Here is a 21,617-nt window from a genome sequence, read left to right on the forward strand (position 1 = left end):
AACAACTGCCACACCCAATACACCCCTGATGCATCCCTTACCCTATGGAGACTTCCAAACGTGTCCGTGCCTGTAACGCTGAGTCAGCCCACGATGACGTGTCCATGAGGAATAGCAGTGCCACAACAATGCAAGCAGCAGACGGCATGCGCAAGTACCTGGGGAAGAGAGACACACAAGAAGTCAGCCACAAAAAGCACAGCCACTTGCATGTGCATTTACTCGACACATGTATGGATGACAACATGCTAGGTCACAATTTTGACTGGGGAAATACAACCATCACTGCCACCATCACTCCAGTGACACACCCACACACACCTCTGACTCACGTGCCATACATGCAGGTGGAGACACACATCACAACACATGCCACACGGGGACCAATGCGTGCACACTCAGACACTGGTACTCACCACTAAGCAAAGAAGTCGCGTATGAGCCGAGTCCGGATGTCCTCTTGCGGCTCCACATCCTCCACATCCTCCACATCACTAGCCCCATTGCCAAGCCCTTCGTCCTCCACGGGTGCATGGTCCTCGTCATGTTGATCCAGGATGAGTGGCACAGCTCTCTCAACTGCCATGTTGTGCAGCATGCAGCAGACCATGAAGATTTTGCAGACCTTCGCAGGGGCATATAGGAGCGCGCCGCCGGTCTTGTGGAGGCACCGAAATCGGCTCTTCAGCAGGCCAAACGTCCTCTCTATCACTCGCCTTGTCCGGCCATGGGCGGTGTTGTAGCGGAGCTGTGCCAGCGTGATGGGGTTGCGGAGAGGTGTGAGCAGCCATGGCATGCTGGGATAGCCAGCGTCCCCTACATGGGAAGCACATTGACATCGTTAGAAGTGGTGCAGCGGTCGTGCTGGTAGGCTATGCAAAATACAGGACAGACAGACTGTACCCACCAACAACACATGCTCTTTCGTTGCGCAGCTGCATCATCATTTCAGGCATCCTGCTACGCCTCATGATGTAGGCATCGTGTGCTGATCCTGGAAAACGAGCACAGACATGTGAAATCACCATGTCGGACTGACACACCACAAGGGCATTGATGGAGTGGTAGTGCTTCCGATTGCGGTACGCCACCTCCCATGCGTGTGGTGGTACCAAAGCTACATGTGTCCCATCTATGGACCCAATGACATGGGGCATCCCTCCCAGGGCATAGAATCCACGCTTGACCGCAGTCAACTGTTCAGGGGTTGGGAACTTGATGAAGTCATCCAGGTGAATCAACATGGCCTCTAAGAAATCATGCAGCACACGGCAGAACATGCTCTGGGACAAGCCACCAACATGAGCTATGGTATATTGAAAGGTACCCGTGGCAAGAAAATGTAGGGCAGCCATTACCTTCAGCTGGGGTGTCAGTGCCGTCGGATACCTGTGCTGCGGTTGCAGGTGTGGTGCCAGTCTCGCCGTCAACTCCACAATCAACGGTTGGGGGAAGCGGTAGAGCCGGATGCTGTCATTCTCCCGCATGTCAGCCAAGTCCGGAATTGCGCGGGCAAGAGGCGGCGCTCTGCAGTAATTTGGAAGTGACAAGGAAGAGTGAGTGCACTACGACAACAATTCATATGTACTGCGCACATGTTAATCTGTCAATACACATATGCTACATAGGGAGTCAGGTATGTGCTACATGCCCAGGACACGTATGGATGCAAGGTGACACCCCTACCAAGACCCAGCTACACACGGAGATTGAGAACCTCCCCATGCCATGCCATGGGAATAGCTGTGTCCCAGTGCAAGTGAACAGCCAGACGCAAGACAGGAGTGACATACGCCCACACATCAGCAGAAGTAGGATGCCGATTGCAGAGACTGGTAGCGGAACACTAGAGCCACAGGTCACATGACATCACACTAGGACAGCCCACACACCTTGCCATGAAGGTGCACATGTCATGACTCACCACACATTCATTGTGAGGATGCAGACATGTCCTTGTCACGCTACTCCGTGTCCCATGCATACATGTGCACCTCACATCCGATACCACATGTGGCATGGTGTGCGGATCAGTGTGCAATGTCAATCTACACACAGACACATGTTGGTTGCTGCAACGGCTGCAGCTTTTGAGGGTGCTCCAACATCAACCTGATGGGAAGCCCCCACACATACATGACATAGTCACATTGTGCACCGTGGGTAGTGACAAGTCAGGTGTGGTAACCCCTGTACCGGGCATCAGGGGACACTTCCGTGTGTAGGTGTCCGTGCCATGCCAGTGACGCTCACCCCAAGTGTGCAGTACGACATGCACACATGTCAAAGTAGTCAAGGGCATGCCTGGCACACATTGCACCATCACACAGTACATCTGTAGACATCTCATCATACATCTGGTGCCTTCTCGACTCAGGAGTGATGTTCCACATCACAGGCCGTCACACCTGTGCCCCACACATGTAGTAATGCACAGACGATAACTCGATGTCAATTAATGGACAAGTATGTCCATCCATGGACAAGTATGTCCATCCATGGACAAGTATGTCCATCCATGGACAAGTATGTCCGCCCTATCCCTACCTGTGTGCCGCCTGTCACCACTGTGATGTGTGAAAACAACTGTACTGCTGCGAAGAGGGCCTGTGTACGTTACCATTTCACTATGGGAGTGCTGCCGTATGTGTACCCATCGTGATGGCGAGCGTACAGGCATGTGTACGGCCCGTACCACTACGAGTACGCATACGCAAGAACACCCATAGTGGTACGGGCCGTACACACGCCTGTACGCTCCCTATCACTATGTGTGGCCTCGCGTATGCGTACTCGTAGTGGTACGGGCCGTACACACGCCTGTACGCTCCCTATCACTATGTGTGGCCTCGCGTATGCGTACTCGTAGTGGTACGGGCCGTACACACGCCTGTACGCTCCCTATCACTATGGGTGACCTCGCGTATGCGTACTCGTAGTGGTACGGGCCGAACACACGCCTGTACGCTCCCTATCACTATGTGTGGCCTCGCGTATGCGTACTCGTAGTGGTACGGGCCGTACACACGCCTGTACGCTCCCTATCACTATGGGTGTCCTCGCGTATGCATACACGTAGTGATAGGGAGCGTACAGGCGTGTGTACGGCCCGTACCACTACGAGTACGCATACGCGAGGAAATACATAGTGATAGGGAGCGTACAGGCGTGTGTACGGCCCGTACCACTACGAGTACGCATATGCGAGGCCACCCATAGTGATAGGGAGCGTACAGGCATGTGTACGGCCCGTACCACTACGAGTACGCATACGCGAGGCCACCCATAGTGATAGGGAGCGTACAGGCGTGTGTACGGCCCGTACCACTACGAGTACGCATACGCGAGGCCACCCATAGTGATAGGGAGCGTACAGGCGTGTGTACGGCCCGTACCACTACGAGTACGCATATGCAAGGCCACCCATAGTGATAGGGAACGTACAGGCGTGTGTACGGCCCGTACCACTACGAGTACGCATACGCGAGGCCACCCATAGTGATAGGGAGCGTACAGGCGTGTGTACGGCCCGTACCACTACGAGTACGCATACGCGAGGCCAACCATAGTGATAGGGAGCGTACAGGCGTGTGTACGGCCCGTACCACTACGAGTACGCATACGCGAGGCCACCCATAGTGATAGGGAGCGTACAGGCGTGTGTACGGCCCCTACCACTACGAGTACGCATATGCGAGGCCACCCATAGTGATAGGGAGCGTACAGGCGTGTGTACGGCCCGTACCACTACGAGTACGCATACGCGAGGACACCCATAGTGATAGTGAACGTAGGCACGCGTGTACAGGCCGTTGCAATGCATTTGGGGTGCCCTAGGGCCCCGGAACGCACCGTACCTGTGTGTGAAGCTCCAAATTACATAGGGGACACATGAGGGACAAGTATTAAGGCCTACATGCATGCTGGTTGTCATGGAGACCAAGTTCAAAATTTGAATTTGTTCTGGAAGGTGCACAGCAGAAGTCAGTTGGAATTAATCTACTTTGTTGCAATGTGTTTGTGGGGCTGACATCATGCAGGAGAATGAAACCGATAGAGTACACACAGACTGCTAGGTTTGAAGGGATTGGTGGAAACATAGGATGCAAATGTGAGTGACCAATCACTCTGTACTCCTGTGCATGAGACAGGGCAGAAAGGCAGATATAAGGCAGCCAGGTCCCATGAGGGAGAACTTGCCTGCACATCTTTGAATTCGTCGACCCAGCTGCTGCTACTGATTCCCTGGAACCATGTCAAGGGCTGTGGAGAGGACACAGCCATTCACCCTGGAGGAGAACCTGGCATTGCTGGATGTGATCCTCCCACAGTACCCCCTTCTGTATGGGCGACCAGGGTATCAGGTGAGTGCATAGGCCACTGGCACAGACTGTCCCTTTGTTGTGACTGTGACTTCTGGCATTGTGTCCTGGTGTGACACACATGCTATGTACTGTAGGGGGGGTCCCAGGGGGGGATGCCTGATGTCTCCCAGCCAGAGCATGCTGTGGTGCATGTCTGCTCTCCTCACTTGCATTGTGTTTACTGTGACATTCACTGCATGTGGCATTACACATTGTGGCTGTCTAATCCTCCAGGGTATGGAGCTACTACAGTCCTCCTGTGATTCTGTGGTTACCCCAGTGTGACAGGTGACTGTACCTACAGATGTGTGTTTGTCCACTGTACCTATGCTGAGAGTGTCCACATGATGTGTTCGTCCCCTGGACATCTGTGTGTGTAAGTCCAATGTCATTTGTGTGGGTGCATATGTGTAGTGGACCACCCCAGATGCATGAGGCCTGGATATGCCCTGCACATCTCATGTGAGCAGGGAGCAGTGCTGTGTGTCTGACGTGCAGAGCCAGCCCCACACCTGTGAGCCCCCCCGATCCAGTGGCACATGTGCAGTGAGGTTTGTATCTGCATTTGGCAATGGCAGGTGAATGTCCTGTGCCTGTGTGTGTCTGTGTACTCTGCTGAGGTGGCGTCAGTGGCCTGTGGCATGTGACTGCTTTGAGGTGCTGGCCAGACACAGGAGGTGTGTGTGCAGAGTCCTCCCAGCAGTGCCCTGAGACAGGAGGGGTGGGTGCAGAGTCCTCCCAGCAGTGCCCTGAGACAGGAGGGGTGTGTGCAGAGTCCTTCCAGCAGTGCCCTGAGACAGGAGGGGTGGGTGCAGAGTCCTCCCAGCAGTGCCCTGAGACAGGAGGGATGTGTGCAGAGTCCTCCCAGCAGTGCCCTGAGACAGGAGGGGTGGGTGCAGAGTCCTCCCAGCAGTGCCCTGAGACAGGAGGGGTGTGTGCAGAGTCCTCCCAGCAGTGCCCTGAGACAGGAGGGGTGTGTGCAGAGTCCTCCCAGCTGTGCCCTGAGACAGGAGGGGTGGGTGCAGAGTCCTCCCAGCAGTGCCCTGAGACAGGAGGGGTGTGTGCAGAGTCCTCCCAGCAGTGCCCTGAGACAGGAGGGGTGTGTGCAGAGTCCTCCCAGCAGTGCCCTGAGACAGGAGGGGTGTGTGCAGAGTCCTCCCAGCAGTGCCCTGAGACAGGAGGGGTGTGTGCAGAGTCCTCCCAGCTGTGCCCTGAGACAGGAGGGGTGGGTGCAGAGTCCTCCCAGCAGTGCCCTGAGACAGGAGGGGTGTGTGCAGAGTCCTCCCAGCAGTGCCCTGAGACAGGAGGGGTGTGTGCAGAGTCCTCCCAGCTGTGCCCTGAGACAGGAGGGGTGTGTGCAGAGTCCTCCCAGCTGTGCCCTGAGACAGGAGGGGTGGGTGCAGAGTCCTCCCAGCAGTGCCCTGAGACAGGAGGGGTGGGTGTGATGCACAGTGTGAGCCTTGATCATTGATTGTGACATTGCCATCATTCCACCTGTGTACCTACAATGGCACGTACAGCTTTTTCCCTCCCCAGAGGATCATGTCCCTATGACAAAGGTGCAATGCGTTGGCTGCATGACATGCCTTGTTGTAACCAGCTAATTTGTTCTCATATGTCTCTCTGTGACATGTGGCTGGTGTATTGATGTGGTGTCACTTGTTCTTCCTCACAGGTAGGCGCCACTGCCAAGGAGCAGATCTGGCTGACCGCCGTCAGTGCCGTGAGGGGTGTGGATGGTCGGAGGCGGAGCCTGTCCCAGGTGAGGAAACGCTGGCAGGATATCCGGTGCTGGACGCGGAGGATCGTACGGGTCCTGCTGGGGGACTCACCTGTGAGCCACAAGAACCGCGGGCGCCGCCGTCTGAGCCACCTCCACAGGCGTGTGCTGCCGGTGGTCTTTCCAGACTTGGAGAGGCGCTTACAGGAGATGCAGCAGCCGGAAGGGGGTAGGTACATGTGTGATTGTTGTGTGTCACCGGCATTTGTAAGGGCACAGTAGCATGAATTCACTGCCAGGGTTTAAAGGTGCTGTGCAGATCCAGTTTGCCCCAGTATAGCGCTGCGCTCCTGCCACCCTTCCCCTCCTTGCAATGTGTTCCCTGGTCTGTGTGTAGTCCCTCCTTCACAAGGTAATGTAGGCTGGCGCTTTGTCCACGAGAACTATGCCTGTAGCATCATGTGTGGGGGTGGTGTGTAACAGGTTTTGGGACCTTGCCTGTGCCCTGTCCAGTTCACTGCATGTGGGTTCCATGTCAGTTGGCACTGATGCTGAGTCCAGACATGGGAGTTAGTCTCTCAAGTGTCATTCCTTACAGCGCGCATGTCCTATGTAGTGGCCTGTGACATGATGTGCATGAGTGTGCGATACGCATAGTGCAGGGATGGTGGCGTGTGTTGCAGTCATTACCATTCAGGAGCATGGAGTTGTGTGGCCACTACTGTCCCCTGGGGCACCTTTTCCTCGGTGTTGTATGTGTCATCACAAAACGTGGACACTCTCAGTGTCTACAGCGTAGGTTGTGGTCTGTGCCATTGTCCCCTGGCACCATGTATATAGACGTGAAATTTAGTACAGGTGTCCACTGTGCAGCCTGACCTGAATGTCCTTCTTCATACTCACAGTTGCCAGTGCCTGTGTGTCTTGTTATACTCATCTGAGGATGGGCACTGGTACCTCATTATTTGTACAGGCGCACCTTGGGTGTTTGGCGTCCAATCTTGCATTTTGCCTGCCCCTGTGTTTATCACCCAGACTATGAGATGTTGGTGCCACCTGTGTCAACAATTTGCCTCGTGTAGGGGGTGGTTGGGGCGGGCAAAGCCTATATGTCAAATCCTGATTTCTACTTGCTGGGTCTGGGCAGTGTGTGATGTTTGTCTGGACATACACTCAAGGTGCAGTGAGCCAGTCATGGTGGGCATGTTTTCAGCATTACCTATGCAGCATGTGTCTCAAGTTCATGGATATGGTCCCTGGTAATCCCTATTTTCGCCAACGCTGTGTGGTGCAGATGCAGTGCTGGATTGTCCCCAGGGCCTGGGTGCTATGTCAGACTCCGTTTCCTGTCATTTGCTATTGTCTCATGCTCTCCATGGTATTTCAGTGGCATGGTGGCTCAACCAACTGTGTGTTTCATGCCCTACATCGGTACCTTGTTTAGTAGATGTTAGGGATCTTCCTTTTCAGGCTATGCAATGTAACCTATGTGGATTGGACTCATGTGACAGATGTGTACAGGTGTCTGATTAATTTCTGTCTCTCCACCCTGCCCACAGCATCGTCGGGGGACACAGAGGGAGACATGGACACAGACCAGGCGGAGGGACCGAGCACCAGTGCCAGCCGTGACATCGTGGCTGGCACATCGAGTGGGACAGAGGCGGAGGAGAGTGCGGCGGAGGACCTGTCGACTGGCACGTCAGAATACGAAGCTGACAGGTCCGAGGAGGATGTCTCCGAGTGGGCGGAGGCTGCACCAGCAGCTGACAGCGGAACAACACCTCGCACCGCCCCCTCCGTTCCCATCAGCCGCCTCCCACTTGCTCGTGTCCCTTCCCAGCGTGCCCGGTCACCGCATGTCTCCTTCATGCCAGGCACCGCACCCCCTGCCCCTGTCTCCACTGCTGCCGCCAATGCTGAGTCTGTGGACATCCAGCGGCAGCTGCAGGTTGGTCAGGCTGCGATCCTTAATGTCCTCCATGCCCACAGCCAGACCCTCAACAACATCGAGGCATACTTGGAGGGCATTCATTCATCGCAGGCTGACCAACGCAGCTTGCTGAGGTCGATAGACTCGACACTGACTGCAGCAGTGGGTCTCCTTCAGCGCGACCTCCCACCACCTACCCCTGCCCCATCCACACTTCCCACTCCCATGCCTGTCCCACGTACACCCAGACGTCAGCATGCACCCACATCATCAGACACAGGCACCACACCAGCAGGGAAGGTCCACCGCACTCCTCCTGACACGCACACACAGGGTGAGGTAGGCACACCCACTGGGTCGGGGGGCAAACGTGTGACACGCAGCCAGAGTGGGAGTCCGCATTCCACCCAGTCCACTCCCTCCAAATCCCCTCCCCTCAGCTCTCCTGGCCACCTCTCCCCCAAAGACTCCTTCATGGCCGCTCTGTCCCTGAGCCCCACAGTGACACCACCCCGCAAGCGGTCAAGGAAGTCCCCGGTCAGGGTGGTTGCGTCCCCCCCCCTGTCCACACCCTCCCCCGGTGGCGCTGCGACCAATCCCTCTGACCCCCCCCCCCTCCTTGGGGCCTGTGGTTCCTTCGGGTGCAGGGGAATCCCTGGAGGACCTTGCAAAGGTGTGTAGTGCCATCCTGGCCTCCGCCTTTGGCCCTGCCCCACCCCCTGTGGTGGAGTCCTCCATCCCTGCACCCACAACGCCTCCCCTTTGCCCTGATGTCCCTGCGGTGCCTGGTGGTTCCCCCCCCATGATGCCCTCACCCCTGTGGAAGACGAGGGCATGTAACTGTGCAGGCAAGCTGGGGACACGCATCCCACTGTGTACCCCATCCAGCTGAGACTTATTGACTGCCCTATGGGCTTTGTGAATATTGAACTGCCTGCGATCCACGGACATTGTGATCATGCTGAATAAAGCTTAATTTTTTTTTTCATTCTGAGACTACTGCTATGCTGGTATTGGTGTTGATGGGGCTGCTACATGGTTTTGGGTGGTGTTTATGTGTTGGGTGTGTGGGAAATGTAGTAGTGTGCTGCTCATTGGGGGGACCCTGGGATCTGTGTGCCATCACAAGGTGTTAGCTAACTTTCTTTGTTCATGTAAGCAGTTACTGCATGGTGCAATTGTCCCAGGGTGTATTCCTCCCTCTGTGTACCCTGATATCTTCCCTGCAGGGTGTTCCCAATATTTAGCGCAGAGCTGTGTCTACATGAGCTGTGTGTGTGACGGAGCCCTTCTACTTTGGCCATGCATGCAGGGCCATGTCTCCACCTGCAACATTCGTGGCATCCTTGGTGATCACTGTACTTGTGTATGGAGTCTGTTGACATGAGTTCATGGGGACATGTTCCCTTGTTGGCAGTATGCATGTGTGTACTTCCAGCCTCACACACATGTGTTACACCCCTCCTGTCTCAGGGCACTGCTGGGAGGACTCCACACCCACCCCTCCTGTCTCAGGGCACTGCTGGGAGTGTTAGGCACACACCCCTCCTGTCTCAGGGCACTGCTGGGAGTGTTAGGCACCCACCCCTCCTGTCTCAGGGCACTGCTGGGAGTGTTAGGCACCCACCCCTCCTGTCTCAGGGCACTGCTGGGAGGACTCTGCACCCACCCCTCCTGTCTCAGGGCACTGCTGGGAGGACTCTGCACCCACCCCTCCTGTCTCAGGGCACTGCTGGGAGTGTTAGGCACCCACCCCTCCTGTCTCAGGGCACTGCTGGGAGGACTCTGCACCCACCCCTCCTGTCTCAGGGCACTGCTGGGAGGACTCAGCACCCACCCCTCCTGTCTCAGGGCACTGCTGGGAGTGTTAGGCACACACCCCTCCTGTCTCAGGGCACTGCTGGGAGTGTTAGGCACCCACCCCTCCTGTCTCAGGGCACTGCTGGGAGTGTTAGGCACCCACCCCTCCTGTCTCAGGGCACTGCTGGGAGGACTCTGCACCCACCCCTCCTGTCTCAGGGCACTGCTGGGAGGACTCTGCACCCACCCCTCCTGTCTCAGGGCACTGCTGGGAGGACTCTGCACACACACCTCCTATTTCTGGATATGTACGCTTGGAACATACACGGTGGGGGTACGCTCCATGCATTCGAGGTGTGGGTACGAGTCGTACTTACACTGGTGGGGTGGGGGTACGCTCCATGCATTCGAGGTGAGGGTACGAGTCGTACTTACACTGGTGGGGTGGTGGTACGCTCCATGCATACGCGGGTGAGTGTACGAGTCGTACTTACACTGGTGGGGTGGGGGTAGGCTCCATGCATACGGGGTGGGGGTACGTGTCGTACTTACACTGGTGGGGGTGGGGGTACGGTCCGTACGTCCGCGGGTGAGGGTACGAGTCGTACTTACACTGTTGGGGTGGGGGTACGCTCCATGCATACGGGGTGAGGGTACGAGTCGTACTTACACTGGTGGGGTGTGGGTACGCTCCATACGTACGCGGGTGGGGGTACGAGTCGTACTTACACTGGTGGGGTGGGGGTAGGCTCCATGCATACGGGGGTGGGGGTACGTGTCGTACTTACACTGGTGGGGGTGGGGGTACGGTCCGTACGTCCGCGGGTGAGGGTACGAGTCGTACTTACACTGGTGGGGTGGGGGTATGCTCCATGCATACGCGGGTGAGGGTACGAGTCGTACTTACACTGGTGGGGTGGGGGTAGGCTCCATGCATACGGGGTGGGGGTAGGTGTCGTACTTACACTGGTGGGGGTGGGGGTACGGTCCGTACGTCCGCGGGTGAGGGTACGAGTCGTACTTACACTGGTGGGGTGGGGGTATGCTCCATGCATACGCGGGTGAGGGTACGAGTCGTACTTACACTGGTGGGGTGGGGGTAGGCTCCATGCATACGGGGTGGGGGTACGTGTCGTACTTACACTGGTGGGGGTGGGGGTACGGTCCATACGTCCGCGGGTGAGGGTACGAGTCGTACTTACACTGTTGGGGTGGGGGTACGCTCCATGCATACGGGGTGAGGGTACGAGTCGTACTTACACTGGTGGGGTGGGGGTACACTCCATACGTACGCGGGTGGGGGTACGAGTCGTACTTACACTGGTGGGGTGGGGGTAGGCTCCATGCATACGGGGGTGGGGGTACGTGTCGTACTTACACTGGTGGGGGTGGGGGTACGGTCCGTACGTCCGCGGGTGAGGGTACGAGTCGTACTTACACTGGTGGGGTGGGGGTACGCTCCATGCATACGCGGGTGAGGGTACGAGTCGTATTTACACTGGTGGGGTGGGGGTAGGCTCCATGCATACGGGGTGGGGGTACGTGTCGTACTTACACTGGTGGGGGTACGGTCCGTACGTCCGCGGGTGAGGGTACGAGTCGTACTTACACTGGTGGGGTGGGGGTACGCTCCATGCATACGCGGGTGAGGGTACGAGTCGTACTTACACTGTTGGGGTGGGGGTACGCTCCATGCATACGGGGTGAGGGTACGAGTCGTACTTACACTGGTGGGGTGGGGGTACGCTCCATACGTACGCGGGTGGGGGTAGGGTCCGTACATATCCGTCCCCACGCTATGTGATGCTTGTGCGGGCCGTACCCAGGCCTTTGGCACGTGGGTACGATCCGTCCCGCCATTGTTGGGGTGACGTGGGTGTGGGCGTGGTACGTCTCGTACCCACGCTCTTCAGGCGTGGGTACGGGACGTACCGGTCTGGTTGTGTTGCCGGTTCGCGTGGTGACGGACTTCCGTTGTGGCGGTCGCTGGCTTAGCTGGACACGCCCCCACCCCCTCGTAGTGACCAGGGCATGGGAGTCAGGTATGTCCTGGGCATGTGTGCTGTGTGACTTTGGTGGGGGTTTTGTGGCCTGCCCTGGTCCTGCCACCCCCACCCCACCCCACCCCACTTTACCCCCTCCCTTAGTTATTCTGACCTTCTGCGGCGTCTGCGTCAGAACCTGTAGAGGAGGTCGACTGCTATGAGGGCCGGGATGACACGTAGGTTCGGGTCCATGTCTGTCCGTCGCGTACGGGTCCTCCTTGTTCGCGTCGTCCTGTCTGTCCGTCGCGTACTGGTCCTCCTTGATCGCGTCGTCCTGTCTGTCCGTCGCGTACTGGTACTCCTTGTTCGCGTCGTCCTGTCGCGTACTGGTCCTCCTTGTTCGCGTCGTCCTGTCTGTCCGTCGCGTACTGGTGGTCCTTGTTCGCGTCGTCCTGATTTCCCGGCAGTTTTTGGCAGCCGGAAAATATTCACCGTGCGGGATGACGTCGGTGCGAATCGTAATTCCTGGTTCGTGAATGGCAGGCTGCGAGCGTCCCGACGTCACGTCGGCGCTTTCCCGGATCGCATTTGTAGGTTTATTTGGTTCGGTCGGGCTTTTTTACGATTCGTACGGAAATGGTGTTCCCGTGCGAATCGTAATTCCTTGTTTGTAAATTTTGACGACCGGGTACGCGTCGGACGGAGAATATGCTCCGTCCGATGGTTCGTACCCGGTTTTTACCGGATCGTGATCGGCACCTAACTGTTTGGCATCAAATAAAGTTCACTCTCGGCACAGACTAGATGCATGAATATACATACTTCCATTTCAAACACTTGATACACATAGCAGTATCACAAATTGGATTGATATAGTGGCAGTGAATATGCAAAAAGCAAATACGGGGCATGGCATCATCTGCAGTTACCAAAGAACAAGCATTAGACATGAACTCCTGTAAGAGTCTACTAGTTGTAATCAATGCAGGAACATAGAGGCTGTAAGTCATTGCCATGCCAGCCCCTGCTACACCGCAATCTAATAGGGGTCCTGTCGGTCTACCTGCTTAGCATAATCAGGCGACTCACCCTACATCTTCCTCACCCTCTACATAGTGTGTCCTACGAGTCAAATATTCCTTATATGGGCTCCATATATCTTTCTGGCAACTACGAGGTGGCATAGGATCATGATAAGCATCGGATTGTGTATTGCAATATATCATATCAGTATGCCATTCTGTCACAGTTGGGAGAGGACCCTTCATCTAAAGCATGGGTATGGACAAACTTTCTCTCAGGGCCCAACATTTTAGTGTGGTTTGTGGCCAAAGGGGGTGCCGGTGGGGGCGGGGCCAATAGGGGCAGAGTAATTGGGGGTGGGGCAAGAGGAAAGAAAAAAAAAATCACCACCTTTTTAAAACATTGCTAGGCAATGTATTTTACTACCATCCGCACCCATACTTTTTGGCAAATATGTAAATAGTTTGAATTACAACTTTTTCAAACAGTTCAATGGTAACATGTTAAATAATGTGCCTTTTTTATGAAAATGCACTTGGTTCAAAATGTATTTTTCAAACCTGTGCCTCACACGCCTTCCACATACCCCTCTGCTCTTCCACATGCTCCTATACACCCCTATATATATCTGCCTGGAAAGGGTGTGACCCCGTACATTCCCTTATATACCTTGTATCCAACCTTGCCTTTTCCTCTCCCTACCCTTTGGCTTACTGCCCCCTTTTTATGTAATGCTTATTTGAATTTTTTTGTGGTCATTACCCTGTGGGCGGAAAATCCGAGGGTGGGTGATTGGGTCAGTGGGCAGAGTCAGAGGTGTGGCAGAAAGAGCAAATCATCCTGATTGTTAGTGTTTGCTTCCCATTTTACTTACTGGTTACTGCTTATTACGTTATTTAATTCAACCAATGGATGCACATGTTTAATATGAGTTATTGACATAAAAATACATTCACAAAGTGGAATATGTTTCCAATCACAGAATGTCTCAAATATACTTAGAAGTGGAATCACAAGCCATTTGTGTGTGAGCCATGGAGTTTCTGTCATCAGCACTTCTCCTCCCTTTTTCAACAAGAGCAGTTCAAACATGAATGGCAAAATATCCTAGTTTGCAAATGTTTTCCACATAATTGTGGCTCTGCCATATTTGCCACATAAGACAGCACCTGCTGTATAATCTGAGGATTTCAACTAATAAATTGTTAGTAGCTCAAACGGATCAAAAGTTACTTAAAATTATGACTTGTGTATCTGTGAAGTGGACGGCCCTTTGCAAAGGTTGACTGGTCACCTTTCTCACTGCTACAGTTGTAAGTTCCAGTGGTACTAATAAGGCAAAGTCTTTGCAGAGACTGTTAGCATGTGTAAAAATGTCAAAATGATAAAGTATCAGAAAATGTACAGTGCCACTAATACCAGTGTAGGGTGTCAGAGCACTTTGCATCACACATATTACACAGAGACAAGGGATCGTGTGTGTGTAAATCACTGTATAGGAAATGTTACATAAGACAAAGGACTACAAGGTGTAGGAATCAAATGACAACCATACTAGTAGGCTCATAGTTTAATAACTATTGGTCTGGAGAAACACAAACTCCGAATTTAAAATGTAATACCATGGTTGGGGGTACTCTTTAATAATCAGAATTGATTTCTATCCAAATTAACCCTTTTTTGCAACAGTAGGATAATCAAAGACTGGGGAAAAAACCATAACGCTCTAATTTATACCTTGCAGTTTGCATGCAGCTCTTAGATGACAGTTAATAGCTCATTGTTCTATGTTAGGATTTTAACTTATTAACTGCAAGTAGCAATAGGGTCTCTCTGACAAAAGCAGTAACCCACTGACCTATTTAGATTATGTGCACTTTGTGATCTGCATGTTACATGATCCTAGCAGCAGGCACATTAACCCTCTGCACTTCCTTATCATGAGTGAAAACTGCCACTAGACAAAACACCATCTCTCTCTACTACGAACATTAATCACCGCAGTTATCATGACATTGTTATTGTTTCCGAAAATTGCTGGCGGCCAGGAAGGAGGCAAGTGCTTTAAAATCCATATCATACTTGCAAACGCGTCACCCCCACCTGAAATCAGTGCCCGGTGCGGTCGCACTGCCCTAGAGCCACCCTGCTCAAGGGTCCTGTAACCTTAGTGACAGAGTCACTGTCACTCTAGGGTGTGCTGCTTCATATGCCTGCCTACAAGACTGGAGGTGAACTTCAGAATGAATTGTGGTAGACAGGCCTTCAAGGTTAACCCACACTTGCTACCGCTGGGGGTCCACCTGCTGGTGCTGAGACACCAGGGCTTTTAAGATCATGCGGGGCCTTCTAGCATGGGAATGTGCTCCTTCGGGGGAAGTGGTCTGGTGGACTGGTCATGAAGGCTGAACCTGGTTCCCCAGTTCCAAATTCAGCAGCTCTGGACATAGTGCCACATCCTCTTCCCCCAATGAACACCATACTGCCCCACTGAGAGAAACTTGCACTGCCTTCAACTACAACCCAATTGTGTCCCGCTATAAACACCTGGATGTGACTCAATTCAAATTGCACACTATACAAGAGCAATATCCTGCCTTAAAAAAAGTTAACAACATCCTAGAAAAAGTAAACAATCATAGGGAATGCAAGATTAAGTAAAGCATGTGAAATGTACACAGGTACAACATGGCTAGCTTAACGCTTTTACACTCACTATTCAGAAATCAGTGAGTGCTTTTGCCTGAAAAGTTAAGGACATGACTACAGGTCCCGGATGGGACCCGTTTCAATGCCCATTGCTTATATCCTTACAAAACGTAAGCAGTATGGTTTAAAAAGACCATATTTGTGAACACACAGACGCTGTACACATGTTGTTTTCCAATCTACCCATCAAGCAGGTATTTCAGTACCTCCAGGAATGGTGCACTTTCCCGCCCGGGGAAAACAATGTTGCTCAAAGAGAGACGAGAAAACAAAAGTAGCGCTTCACTGGTAAAACACTGTAAAGTGGCGCTAATGTGTTTGGGTGTGAAAAAAATCAGGCTGCCCACTTTTCGACCACTCTGTCTTGCTTTAGTTATTTATTTATTTATGTTTCATATTCTGAATGTTTTATTCCTCTCTATCCCGAGGCCACACTTTGAAATTGAAAAATGTCAGAAAAAGACGACGTTTCCAGCAAAAGTGTTTTTTTTTTTTGGATCCATTTCACAAGGGAACAAATAAACGAAAGGTGAGGAAAGAGGGGGTAGTACCCGTTTCTTGAAGTCACGGTTTTCAGTAAGTGAGGAGGTGCTAGACTGAAAGAGAGGGAATAAGAGGAAAAGAGGGAGGCAGCTGACAGCGGCAGGGCAGGAGAAGTGGACACTGTCCTTTTCTTCTCTAGGCAGCAAGGAAAACACCGAGTCTTTTTCCTTCTCTGAAAACCCCCCCTGCCCGTCCCCCAACGCCAAGCCTTATCTATAAGCCTTGCCGATTTCTGCCATCCTGGGACGCATGTTTAAAATAAGAAAGTAGGGGAACGGCATCTATGAAATTAAAGAAGTAGGGGCACGCTGTGCCCTGCCAATCGCACCCACTTCGACCACTGCACTGACCCCCTTCCTTTCTCTCATACTCCACCTTCAACAGCAGTATCATTTGCCTTCTTCCCACTCCTCTCCCTCGACTCACCTCTGATCGCCCCTCTCAGTACATGGCTAGGAGTTGCCCTAATCCCATCAAACACTTTGCTCATCATTCTCCTGCACCGTCATCCTACTTCCTCAGAGTCCTCTTTCATCCACCACTCACAACATATGTATCACCTTTTCTACTTTATGAGACCCATGACCCTCCTACTCCTCTCTAACAAACACTCTATCATATTTCTGTTTCCCTTCTACTCGCTCCTTTACTATTATTTTATCCACCACTTTCCTTACCATATATTTTGTCTTAATCTTCATTTTCTTATTCTTTCCTTCACCTTTTCTATTCTTGCTCTCTCTCCTTATTGCTCTACATTTCTCATCTCTGTGCCCCTTCACCTTTCCTCTTGTCCAGACTCTACGCTTGATCATGTTCACTACCCTTTAGCACTATAGTTGTGAAATCCGTGACCATGTGTTTTTCAGGACTTTTAGAAAACCCGTGCCACGTCCACAGCTGCCATTTACTCAATAGTTAATCAGATTTAGTAGTGTAAGTTATGTATTTTACCTTTCAGAATGCTTCAAAACTTCGCAGTTATTGAAAGCTGTTTAGTTCAGTTCAGTTAGTCCAGATCAGTTGCAATTGGCAGGACCTAAAAATTCTTTAGTGCTTCCTGTCCCACTCTTGTGTCAGAAATGAAAGGCTAAGTAGCAAGATTTGAACGAGTGACGCCGCTGATTAGGAGCATCTCAGTAGCAAGTGCATTGGCTCACTATATTATTTTATCAGTTTAGGACCTCTTACAGCAACGCTAAAATCTATTTCAAGCTATTCATACAACCAAAAGAGAGAATCTTTTTGGAGAGAATAAATGCACAGTCACTGGTTGGCACTCTAAAGTGAGGTGTCCGTGACAACCTCCTTCATTGTATTAGCAGACTCAGGGTATTTGGAGTAGGCAGAACACAGCCCCTGCATGTGTTGCACAGTGGAAGCTAGTATTGCCACAAAAGAGCCCCAGTGCTGTTCATTGAAACTTGGCTAAAGAGTTTTCGTTTCAGAAAAATCAAAACTTGTGACACTGTCAGTGTTTTCTTGCGAACAGCAGCACTGCAGGTTAAGCATAGCATCACAGCAAGAATGTTAATGTTGTAGACTTGTAAAGCGCACAGCTACCCCAGCAACGGGGCGTCCCGGCGCTGTAGACCGCTGGGGAACCCGTCCTGGCTATCCCTGTGAGATCGTCCCTTTCTGGGTATCTCCAAGGTGAAACCAGGCATCCCCAGCGTCTGTGGGGGGCCGTTGTAGAGATGAGGCAAGCTTAATGCCCAGAGTTGCCGAGTGTGTTCCTGGTTAGAGTAGGTACCGAGGCGAGAATTATCGAGTCCGTTTTTTACCCTGGTCCACGACCCTGCCGCGTCGGGAATTGAACCCTGGTCCCTGGCCGATTCTCTGCTTACGGATCTGCCGCCTCTAACCAGTGAGCCACACCTCTCCACAACTGAAACAAACCTACACCCACCCACCACTGTTATATTTTCTCATTTGCATGTACCACTGCTTTATTCAATCTTTCATGTAATCACCTGGTCTCCTAGTAAGGGGGTTTCACTGGGGATTCTAGATTGTTGGATCCTCAGTGAAGCATGGCTGTGGAGCTGAGAAGGTGCTTCTGGGGGTCGTTCTCCTTTACTTCAATAAACTCCCTTTTCCAAGCCTGGAAGTGTATCCTGTGATCTTAAAAACCACCACTACCCGTATTACTCTTCTTGGGATGGCTGAATTCTATGAGTTTGATTCTGCCATATGGTGTCTCTTAAGTACTGTGATGGGAGCTTGGATCGGCCACTTTTGATGTAGCGTCAGTGTCAACAGGTACACCTGCTGTTCACACATGCTCGAAAACCATCCCGGCTGACTGTGCACCTGTCCCAGACACTTTGAGTAGCTCAGGGCTGAGAATCATGTGAGGCTTCCAGCCCTGGTAAATCCTTAAGAAAAAGAACAAAAGCTGATTTTCTAATGGTAAATGGGCCATGGGAGGGCCATGGGGCTTTCTTGGATGGGCCTGGCCCACCTGGCCCTCCCTCTAGAACTGGGATTGGGACACAACCAGCCTATCTGATTAACTTTATGAAACATCAAGGATAAGATAAGGCCTCGGGTCTGGGGTAAGATATTTTTCAGAACGTAACAACTATGTCAGCCAAGGTTCAAGATAAGAAGGTTGCATATTTTCTACGGACGGAGGATGTCTGGGGAACTGTCAGCACCCTCCCATCAAGGCACACGACCCCAGCCCACTAGAATAAAGCACCCCTTTTACTGATCTCTGTAGCATTCCTAGATATGTGGGATACCACCGTGATGGGTTCAGCTACCACAGACTTCCACTGTTCCCGTTATGTAGCATGCGTATATTCACCACTGGAAAAAGCTGCTAGTTCTGTTTTTTTTTTAGAAATATCTTTTCCAGAGGTCTGAAGAAGGGTCAGAAAGCCCACCGTGAACGCCATAGAATATACCCGAATACTGCAGTCCCATCCGTTGACTATCGTCCAATAACAGCAGAGGATTAACCTCATGGGCGAGGAATGAAACAATAATTACCCTAATTCCTTTAATAACTACTTCCCGCTAGCAACATCTGTATGTGACGTAACCAATGGGGACGGGCCTAACGAGAACTTCGTGAAGACAAATAAGCACATAGCTTCACTGGCATTTTCTCATAGCCCAGCTCCATTATATCAAGAAATATGTTGCGTACTTGGTTACACGATACACAAAAGGAGATGCCAAACGTTTCATGATACGAGAAAGTCGCGGGGAAACCAGAACGGGATTTAAAAAATAAATGTTTTTAGAGCTCATTATTGTCCTCAATATTAACATCTTTAATCTCTGCAAACAACCCCTATTTCAGATCAATATACGGCGGGACCACCAGCGGAGCCAGGTCACACGGCTTTGACGTGTAAGGCAGGGCCCGGAAGAGCCGACCCCGGCGGTCAAGCGCTGACGCAGCTTACGTGTCCAATCAGCATCGACGAAGCCGGCAGAGCACGTGCAGCCGTAAGTAAAGATTACACCCGGGCAAGAACTACCTTGGCCAGGAACATGGCCATTAGGCTGTACCGAGTTGTGCAGGTCGTTGCTGCTGATAAATCTTACGAATTAATCATTAATAATTGCTGTTTTTTTATGTAGCCTTTGTGGAACCCTCTACTTGCTCATTTAAGAATCGTTTCTTTTAGATCTGGTTGATGGAACGTGGGTTTTTTGCACATGCACAGTACTGTTAAGAAACGTTTAGTTGAGTCTGCTTATGTCTTCAAAACCAGTTTTTGCTATCTATTGGTCGCCTCGTTATTTCAGTTGTCGTAGTTAAAGAAGTAAAATTCCCACATGCTTTACTTAACATGTGGTCCAAGATTTGTTCTGAACATATGTAGTCCTGTGTTCCATAGCTCATATGTCTAAAGCGTGCTGCAGCTCAGCTCTCCCATTTTGGTGTATAAGGGAATGGAATGATTTTCACATTGACACCCACAGTGGTCAAGCTGCAAAGTCAGGTCGTGAAATCTAATCTTCTGTGACAACAAGCAACTTTTTACCCACTGAGGAACTATTCAATCTAGCAGATGTTAACAAAAGTAAAATTGCATCAAAATAGCAGCAGGATAAGATACTTTATGCATGGCCCCCGAATCCTGTTAATCAATAATGGAATTTCCATATTTTCATAAAGCATTCACACAGCTTTCACTTTTTCATACCTTGTTGAAGGACTTACCTTCTGAGTTTCTTTTGCGCTACTGTCATGGTGACGTCCTGAACCAAGCTGTTCCTTGTTGGGTATGAGTTCTGGCGCCACTGGCCATGCCTGGAACAGTATTTGAAATGGACATATAGAAATGCCAATACTCGCTATCCCGGATTCCCTGTTTCCCATCAAGAAGTGGTAGTACTCCTACTAAAAGTACTGTTTCCCTGCTGAGAAGTGCTGGCACCTTTCCCTTAAAATGAAAGAAGTGCGTATCCAGTACGTGCCTATTTAAGGCACTCTTTCTGGATTAGTGAACGTGGTGCTCTTGAGGTTGAGATGGCCTCTGCCTCAAGGTGTCCACTATGTGGGCGCCAGAGCTACATTGTATGTTCCCCAGACAGTATCTTTGATGGTATTCTAGCCTGCTGATGGTTTCGTCCTGGTGTCGTTCCGGAGTCTGATACTTTGCTCTATCTTGCAGGGGGTGGAGTGGCGACCTAGCGGCTCTTCTTGCTGCTCTTCTTTCTAACTAGTCTACCAGGCCCCAGATGAAGTGCCTACCATCCTGAGGTGGATTTACCTCATATTTCATTTCTTGCTGTACATCTGGGGCCGCATCTGAAAGGCCTTTACTTGCTGAAGTCCATCCAATTATTCCTTGTGCTTTAAACCCTGCATGTCCCTGTTAATCTCAGTGAAACCTTTGCCTTACATCCCTTATCGTAAATATGCTTCATACATCCCATGGTTACCCATGGAGTCCTGTGATATCACACTTGTCGCACTACAGCCTGCGACTGCGCTTGAGGCAAGGAGCCCCAATGGGTCACCATAGAGGCTAGCTGCTTCGAGCCCCTCTACTAAACTGCTGCAGAAGTGGATGGTCAGAGGACGTCACCACCTATAATCTCATCCACCTGACCTTTCGTCATGGAAGGACTGATAAAGTATTAACTGGTTTTCCATTAACTCCTTTCTTAACTACATAATAGCGAGCTGTCTGTCTTAAGCAGGTTACCTTTTGTGATTTTGGATTGTTCTCAACAGGCTTATTTAGGCAGAACATTACACATACGTGCAAGGCAGGAAATATAGTCATCTTAGTCCTGTTTCCCCATACTCTCAACAGCAGGCATCCCTCACACACCACAGACAATTCAAAAGAGACATTAGAATAACCAATAATGCACATATTCATTGCCTTAGCAGGTAGATCAGGCTGTGGTTCCAGGCCCCAGCAGGAAGCCTCACCACCAAAGATTTGAGGGTTATTTAGAGTTTAGCATGTTATACTCCAGTTTGCCAGCAAAGCGTAGGCGTGCACTCCGCTGCCCTTGTGGACTACAGCCCATTGTATTTAGAGTTCTCCACCTAGCTGGCAGAG

General features: G+C 51.5%; 1 protein-coding gene across 2 annotated transcripts in view; it reads left to right on the top strand.

Moving 5' to 3' along the window:
• The window catches only part of ZNF831 (zinc finger protein 831), a 475,412-nt gene that overhangs the window by 386,328 nt on the left and 67,467 nt on the right, over positions 1-21,617 (top strand). Inside the window, exon 6 of one of the 2 annotated variants that reach the window (XM_085619460.1) lies at positions 19,391-19,539. The exons of the other annotated variant lie outside the window; for it this stretch is intronic. Within the exon in view, the coding sequence (XP_085475586.1) occupies positions 19,391-19,539 (149 nt within the window). The remainder of the gene's footprint in view (positions 1-19,390; positions 19,540-21,617) is intronic. 2 annotated transcript variants of the gene reach the window in all.

The sequence above is a fragment of the Triturus cristatus genome, chromosome 7 (assembly GCF_964204655.1).
Source record: "Triturus cristatus chromosome 7, aTriCri1.1, whole genome shotgun sequence".
Lineage (NCBI taxonomy): Eukaryota > Metazoa > Chordata > Amphibia > Caudata > Salamandridae > Triturus > Triturus cristatus.